Source organism: Coenobita brevimanus, chromosome 104 (assembly GCF_032717465.1).
Source record: "Coenobita brevimanus isolate Jiangsu-jjx chromosome 104, ASM3271746v2, whole genome shotgun sequence".
NCBI classification, from domain to species: Eukaryota; Metazoa; Arthropoda; class Malacostraca; order Decapoda; family Coenobitidae; genus Coenobita; species Coenobita brevimanus.
Window position 1 is genome coordinate 49261913 of NC_137057.1, and position 9047 is coordinate 49270959.

Here is a 9047-nt window from a genome sequence, read left to right on the forward strand (position 1 = left end):
ACTAGACTATATAATGTAGTTTTTGACCTAAGGCATGCCCATTCTTTAAAATATGCTGCGCCATCACTTCTAGGTAAAAACTATTCTGAAAGTAAAAGAAAAAAAAAACGGTATTTTTTTGACAGACAAAAACCTTGGAACTTGAGTGCGTAAAGACTAAACTGTGAAAGATATTGACTTTGTATTAGACATACTCATACTTGAAAATGTTCTATTTCTTATCACAGGAATAAAACTTGTTTTTGATGTTAGAAAACTTTGTTTTTTATGTTTATTTACTGGTTATTTACTTATTTGTTCATTTATTCATATTGCACCAGTGGCCCAGGCATGTGTCCCTGTGTTGCAGTTTACAAGTGAAATCAAGATATGTTTTCCAAAGTATCACAATCTGTTACTTATACTTTTTTCAATTTAACTTGGGCTAAAATTGCCATCTCGCCATGTTCAGTGCTGAGCTGTTGCGGTAGATTAACACTGGAATATGATGTTGGTCACAAAATATGGTAGTGCTACAGCAAGGGTGCAGAGCATTATATTTTTCCTCCCACTGAGCTGTGTGCAGTAAGTTTCTAAAGGACAAAAATCTGGACCAATTTAAGTTAAAAAGATAAAAGTATTGTCTTGTGCAAGTCCAGCCTGTTTGTCGTCATCAGTACCTTGGGACGGAAACGAGGCGTCGTCACCGTCGAAATCGCAACGCCTCGGCCTCCACCCAGCCCCAACGGCCTGAACGTACCCGCCCCGGCATCATGTCCCAACAGACCCCTGCCTACAACAACCCCTGGCCCACTGATGATACCCCAACCTCCCTGCCCCTGGGAGCATCAAATAGTAGTATGGTAAGGCATTAAGTGGTCATCAGTGTTAGCATCCATTTTTGCTGTTATGTCTTCAGCAACTTATAGACAAGTGTCAGTTAAAACCCCATTGCTCCTTTTATGATACACCATCATGTGATAGTTTGCTTATTTCAGCTTAATAGTTTAGCTTTATACATACCTATACATATATATATATATATATATATATATATATATATTATACAGTTGCCATTTTTGCTTACATGATTGCTGTGATCCCTTTCAAAGCACCATTCTTCATAATAGTACGATTGCCAGTTTTGCTCATACAGTTGGTACAAGTCCTATGTTCACTACACAACCAATCGTTATCTGATTGGTTTTTCCATGAACGTAACCCAGTCATGTATAACAAAGTATGGGAAATAGGCTGCAAGAGGATGAAAGCCTCCAGATTCAGGTAAATGAATTGTAAATGGTGCTGATATTTAGAACGCATCCCAGACATATGACAAAGTATGGGAAATAAGCTGCAGAATGATGAATCAGCCTATAGATAGCTAGTACTGTATTTTAGAATGCATGTCTTTCATATATCAGTGACTTAAGGCATGATATTCACTGCCAAGTCAGAGTGAATGAACTGCAGTTGATTGCATTTCAAAACACACATCTGACACCAGCAAAGACTAAAAGACGAAACATTTCTGCCAAGTCATGGTGAATGAACTATAGATGGATCGTACTTTAGAGTGCATCCCTGACATAAAACAAAGACTGACTGCACTTATAACCCCCACAGGGCAGCGCATTTAACCCCCAGGGGAGCGCCTTCCATGCCCCAAACACCAACAACAACAACTCCGCCTACAACAGCAGCACCAACCCCACTATGGACACCCACAACCCCCCCACTGCCACAACCTTCCCCAACCCCGCCAATACGAGCAACAGCCTGGACTTTCACAACCCCAACCTCCTGTTTGGGAATCTTCTCGAGGACTTCCCGGTGGTTGAGACGGTGGATGAGACAGTGCCGCCCCGACCCACGCGTTCCGGCCTCCTCCTCCCGCGTCTTCCCAGGGAGCTGCGCCACTCAGCGCGCCGTGAGCAAATTTCTGTGGTTTTGTTTTAGGTAGTAGATGACTGGCTACCATTGACTTTGGGAGATACTACCATGAGAGTGAAATGTGGCTACAAGCTTGGTAATTACACTCACAGTTATCACTTACACAGGAAACATTCAGCTGCAAGTACAACCACTCATTGATCATTTTTCTGAGTGAATGTACACAGAGCCAAAGCTGAGACTCCAACGTTGTTACAGATCTTATTACACATCTCAAATATTTGTTGTCTCAACTGTTTCCAGCAACTGTTGGGAAAGAAAATCCAGTTATGGCACTTGATTTAGCTTTCAGTCCATAGAAAACATCAGCTGTATCAGGACCAATTTCAGTATGGCAATTCCTTATGAGGAAGCATGGTGTCACATTTATGTAGAGTTCTGGGATGGTGAGTGATTGGAAGTGTGGCTCATTAACAAACTGTGGTTAGTGTCTCATTCATTCTTTTTTTTTTTTTTTTTTTTTTTACCCTACCTCATCCCACCTTGAAGTGGGAAAGGAGCTTTGGATGATGAATAAAATGCAACTAGGAGCTTACACTGGCCTCTTATCTTGAAGTGGTTTGGATGGCAGTAGCTGTACACTCAGAATGGGTAATTTTTGGGTTTGACAGTTCCCGTTTTGATATATTTTTGTTTGTATTACCACTCCTACTGTCTTCTTTTTTCCACAGTTCAGCAGAGGTCGCGGTCACGTTCACCCCAGCTTCCGGATTACTCTCGTGATGAACCCCGAACTCCAGAGTTCCTTCAGGAGCTGGACGACCTACTTTCTGAGATGGAGGGGCGGATGCTTCCACCTCCACGCCCTCCCACACCCCCACCCTTCGTCCACCCGCAGCCTAATCCACCTCAGAATCCACCTTTAACAGCCCCATCACAGCCCCCTGCACCTTTAACTGCAGTACAGTTTGTGGCACAGGAGCACAACAACAGAGTGGCGCAATTCCAGCAACAGCAACAGCCTCCGCAAGCTCCTCTGAGTCCCCCACCAAGGGAGCAGCCGACTGTGTCCTGTGGAGTCTGCCTGGACTCACTCGCTACCATTCAGGCATCCTCAAGGAACATGTGCTCGACAAACTGCGGCCACCTCTTCTGCTCCACATGCATAGCGGAGGTTGTGAAGCAGAGGAAACAGTGCCCAGCGTGTCGGAAGAAACTCACCAAGAAACAGTACCATCCCCTGTTTATTTAAAGTGGGGAAAATTAGTGGCAAAACTTCCAAGAAACAGTCATGTGCTGTTTGTATAAAAGCTTGAAGTACATTGACCATCCTGCACAGTCTAAGTTCGTGCGAGACCATTGTGTGCTCATCTTGTCGTGTGCCGTTCATACAAGTGCTGGAGAATCATGTCATCATACACTCATTACAGAAGGGCACGAGAAACATTGATCATCATGCACCTGTTATAAAAGTGCATGGGAAGCTATCCTATGCTCTTCATGTAGTGTGCATGAAACTGTCAAGTGCTGTTTGTACAAGTGCATCAGTAACTGTCATGTGGTGTCATAGAAGTGCTTGAGAAACTACTGTAGCTATCATGCACTTTTCATGTGTGCAAGAAACATTTATCATTATGTGCTTTTCATAAAAGTGCATGAGAAACTGTTAGTGACTCTTCATGTACGGTAGGCTAGTTTGAGTCGTGCACTCTTTGTGTAAGTGTGCATAAAACATCGTCAGGTGTTGGACATAAAGTGCACAAAGCTACCATGTGCTCCTGATTTAAGTGCATCCTGTGTATGTGTGTGTCAAAACTTAGCTGATCAAAAATTATTTCCAGTTGCCTAATTAGGAGCATCCCACTGTCAAAGGAAACCTGTAGAAAGTATTATATATCTCAAGATCCAGGACACTCCACTTAAAGGAAACTGGCTGAAAAGTATTATTGATATTAGGGACCTTTCTCATGAGGGAAACTAAAAGGAAAATAGCCTGGACAGTTGCACCCATTGTTTACCTATGAACATAAAGGGTTCCATGAGTTGGCTGATAACTCGGGAATTTAGAAACCGAAATCCACTACTACCCAAGGCCAAACATATTTAATAATTAATATAATAAGAAAACAGATAAAAGTATGGTACCGTCAAGAACCACTGGATGTGTCCATTAAAACTTGTATGATAACTGACTGTGGTGGCTCAGGGTTATTGTTTTCACCCTTCAGTTTTGGATTTAGGTGTCCCAAATTTTTCATCTATCTATAGCCTGGTGCTGCAGAGGGATGCCTTCATGTGGTGGCACTGATGTAGTTGGATGGCTCAACTGCCTGACTGCCAGATATGCCAGCATATAAGTCAACATTTAAAGCTTAAAAAATGTATCGAAAACTAGGGGTCAATTAATATGCTGAGCATAAAGTTGTCAGTGCATTGCAGAGATGAAGTTAAGGACATGGCATATACGGAAGGAGGGAAGTGACACTACGAGCAGGCCTAGAGTCGTGCAGTAGCCCACTGATTCAAGTATGCTAGTCTTGTTCTGCAACATTTATGACAGACCCACGTTTTATATACAGTACTACTACGTATCTGGTTAATTTTGGTAGCTGAGACACAGTTTTAATAAAAATAAGTCGGGGTTACTGTTGTTTACACTTAAAATGTGAGGAGTATCTTATGCCATGCACCCTTCCAGAAATATAAACAAACACCACCTGGGTAGCCGCTATTCGAGATGGTGAATCTGACATGTTGCCGTAGGCTTTCTGTGAATAGAGACGATATGCATTGCTACGATGATCAATTGCACACCACATTTGTAACAGTCAGGTGGAAATGATGCTGCCTTATTTTAGGGGTTGACTTACCTGGCTAGTATAGGCCTAAACCTGAATTACACCTCAGAATTTTAGGGGTTGACTTACACGCTGGCATATACAGTATACACACATCCCTCGGCTACCTCCCAATCCCCAAAGGAGAAGGATGGACTGAAGGAGAAAGGTGGTTTAATTCTGGAGTCCACCGGGTTCACATTTTAGATGGGCCTGTGTCCACAACAAGAACTACCTCTATATTCTTTATGGTTACAGATGGGTAGATGTTTTGGGATGCCTAAATCTTTGAGATGTGACTGAAATGTGGCATATCAGTGAGTGTTTAAAGTCAGGTGAAATAACTTAAACCTTTCAAGCATAGAACACTATACCTAATTATAGCAAAGTGGATGTGGAAGAAAGAGGAGCAAGGAACTATGGCGAGGGGCACTCTGTAAATAGCGTAGATAGTGTAAAAAAAAACCGTATTGTAGGAAGAGATAGTGATATGGATTTAGGTCTCGTGAGATGATTCCAGTGTCAAATTATTGTTCTTTGTAATTATGGGACAAATGATGGGGAAAATATTGCGTAGATTATGTTTGATACTGTGCATTGTATGTGTGTTATAGTGGGAGTTGCTTATCATCGTCATCATTATTCTGACTTTCTTCCCACCTAATGATTAGGTGGGAAGAGAGTAAGGACCTGATAGTGGGAGAACTATCAAAAGTCTTTCCTGTTGAATAGGCCACATATACATTTATTCTCAATACCAGCCCCTGGAATCCTTATGCCACCTCATGGACATTGGACTAACCCTGATTAATACTTTATTTACCATATACTTCTGTTAAGTCCATGTCATATATAACTTTTTTTCTTGGAGTCAGGATTCCAAAGGGTTGAAAGGTGAGTGAATGAGAGTGGTCTGTTCAGCTGGGCATCTTTTTGGTCAGTTTCTCCCTCCATCAGGCTTTTTTTGCCCCCAGGACCCTACCTCACCCTGTCCTTAAGAGGGAAAAGAGGTCTGGATGATGATGATGATGATGTATGGACTTAAGTAGCCTATCTCAGGGTTCCTACACTCCTGGTGAGGCAGTAAAGCATTGGATGATAGGTAGATTGTGTTAAAAAAAAAGTTGGGATATTCTCTCTCTCTCTCTCTCTCTCTCTCTCTCTCTGAGCAAATTATGTAAATATTGTACATTGGAAATAACATGTATGTACATTACTTGTGGACCGAATCACTTTTAGCAGCGTTTTCAGCAGTGTACAGTTGGCTGCAAATAAACCTGGTATCATGTCTGTGGGACATGGAGGTCCAGTAACAATTTTCGATGTTCCTGCAGCTTAGCTACTCGGTCATTTCAACTGATATAGGGTAGTATGGTACTCTGAAGCTCCAAAATGTCAGCAATATATCCGTTATACGTGAACAGACATAAATCAAACTCCGTAATTTTAAACTTTGGACTGAGTTATACGCTGCATTTGAGGAATAGCTTGGCATTTGATCCATCCATCCATCCATCATCCAATCCTGTGTCGTCCCATGAGGAGCATAGGAACCCGGGGGTAGGCAAGTTGGTCCTGACACTGAGATATATTTGCAGGAAATGAATGGAAGCGTGGGCCATTGGATTGGGCAAATTTGGGCTGTCTGGACATTGCTACTCCTCACCCTGCCCTAGGGTGGGAAAGGAGGTCCAGATGATGATGATATGATCCCCTCCCACTGACACAGTACTGAGTAGACACCAGTTGGTCAGCTGCATTGATCCAGTGGTCATTCTGTAGTCAGTTATCTGAATGTATATTTGTCATTCTTCTGATTAACACTTATGATTTTTTTCTTGGCTGAGGAGTCACCTTGAGAGTGAGACTTAAAAACAAGCCTTACACACTTGAATGATAAAAAATAAGTGTTATTAGGGAAAATGCAGACATACCCGTCGATGGGGTATGGTGAAAACGCACTAGTATGGAACACTGCATTCATTTATGTTTCAGTGCTGAAGGAGACTACTTTCAAAGCTTGGTGTAACTGAACAAATTGTAATGATGTGTAGAAATTAAGTATGAAACCACAGTTAAATAAATTCTTTAATAACATAGGTACTGAAATTATTGTGGAGCCTCAGAGTAGGAAATCACACAGTATTTGACATCTCCATTAATTCCTGCCAGTGCCACCAACAACTATGCAGTTATGTCAGGGTTGTCAAAGTGGACCAAATGATAAACCTCTGCTGCACATAGATGCTGTCCCAGGTTCAGAGGTTGCCAACTGTACACCAGAGCTGCTCAGCTTAAGGAAAGTTTTGTACTGTCATGATCAAAGCTTTGCCATCACTTCCATGCTGGATGTTACATGATTAGTTTCGTTATGGTGCCTAGTGATCAAATGGGTTAAGGTGATCAAGCTGGATGTGGGTCATAAGGGTTTACATCTGAGGGTTGGTTGTGGTTTATTGCTCACAAAATGCCACTCAGGGGATGGATAACTGGTCACACTTGCCTTAACTGTCCAGACCAGGTAGCCTAGCCCCAGAACCCTTTAATCCTGACGGGATGATATGGATTCGATGATGATAAATATACCTCTTTTTAAACTAACTTGGTCCAGATATTCATCCCATTACAGTCTATTTCATGTGGTCAAGTGGCAGAAGAGACAGTTCTGTGGCTCCATATCCTTTCTATAGCACTTCCTCATGACTAGCACTATATTCTAGTGTTATTCTCTTGTTACAGCTCAGCATTAAAGTTGGAGAGATGACAATTTTAGGTCAAGTTTGAGTGAAATGAGTATAGTATAGTGATGTCTAGAACACACTAAACGATTCTCCTTTTACTCTACCTTGGCATAAGATTGCCACCTCTCCATCTTCATTGCCAAGGTGTAACAGTAGATTAGCACTAGAATATGATGCTAGTCATTATGAAGTGTTGTGGAAAGAATGTAGAGCCATCGTACTGTCTTTTCCTGCCACTGAGCAATGTGAAATAAGCTGTAAAGGAAAAAAATCTTGGTTATGCTTAGGTGGAAAGAGTTTAACACCAGAACAGCACTAGTTATGAGGAAGTGCTAAAAAAATGGATGAAAAAAGCCATAGGATTGTCTTTCCCACTTGCCTTCGTGAAATAAGCTGTAAAAGGAAAAAAATCTGGGCCAAGTTAAGGTGAAAAGGTTACAGTTTGAGAAGGAAGGATACTCTCATGTTTGGATAGGAATTGGGGATACTGTATAAAAAGCAAGACACAATGCTGACAGGGGATGGTTGGCAAATTTTTGATTGTGGGTGTACGTATACTTGCTACACACAGTTTGAGACAGGAAAATAAAATATAATTGTTCAACTAGTGTATCAAATTTTAAAATATATTGTGATATATGCAGTCAGGGACAAAAATTGGCATACTATTTCAGTGCCTGCTTCACACTTAGGGCATGTCCATCAGGTTCCTCCCAGATGCATTGTATTAAAAGGGAATGATTTATGGGTGAAAAACGTATCATGCCTCTCTCAGTGTAGGAGTATTAGCTTGCAGAGGAAAATGACAAATGGAAGTGAAATATTAGAAAGGAGAAATAATACCAGGCCCATCACAGTTTATAAATATTAGCCATCCATCCATCCATCCATCATCCAATCCTTTGTTACCCCATGAGGAGCGTAGGAGCCCGGGGCTAGGCAGTTGGTCCCGACATTTAAGATGAGAGTGAATAAATATTAGCCAACCGAGGAAAATGTCATATGGAAGGGAAAGATTAGGGCAGAGAAATATACCAAGCTTGTCTTAGCTTAGGAATATTAGCCACTGATGAAAAGGGAGAAGCAGAAGAGGTGAAGTATTAGGTAAATTTTGTATCTGTTAAGAGAAACATTCCAGTCTCCTAGCTTAGGAATATTAGCCACTAGAGAAAGTGAGAGGGCAGGATGTGAAGTATTAAACGTGTATGTGTGGTCAGAGAAACATACCAAGCCCTTCTCAGCTTACGGATATTAACCAGCTGAGGAAAGTAAGAAACACCTATCAATCTGTAGCCAAACACCTTAATTCCATAAGGGTTGGCCACAAACAAATTGCCTCCATGTCACCCTCTCCCTGCCATTTCACTGCCCTCCCCCCCAGTTCACACACCCTCTCTCATATACCTCTCCACTCCTTCCCTCTATGTTATCCTTGGTCTAAGTAAGAAGCAGGAAAGAAAAAAGTCTCAACTTAGAAAATATTACCCAGCAATTCCATGGGCTTGAATGATGAGTGAATGGAAGCCTGACCCATTTAATTGGGCAAACTTAGGCTGTCAGGACATTGCTGCTCCCTACCCTGCCCTAGGGTGGGAAA

At 41.8% G+C, this 9047-nt stretch overlaps 1 protein-coding gene across 1 annotated transcript in view; it reads left to right on the forward strand.

Moving 5' to 3' along the window:
* The window catches only part of LOC145416118 (uncharacterized), a 4018-nt gene extending 885 nt beyond the window's left edge, over positions 1-3133 (forward strand). The window contains exons 2-4 of the mRNA XM_080285210.1: positions 657-842; positions 1606-1909; positions 2604-3133. Coding sequence (XP_080141336.1) covers positions 657-842; positions 1606-1909; positions 2604-3124 — 1011 coding nt within the window. The 3' untranslated portion in view covers positions 3125-3133. The remainder of the gene's footprint in view (positions 1-656; positions 843-1605; positions 1910-2603) is intronic.
* Positions 3134-9047: the final 5914 nt, after the last annotated feature.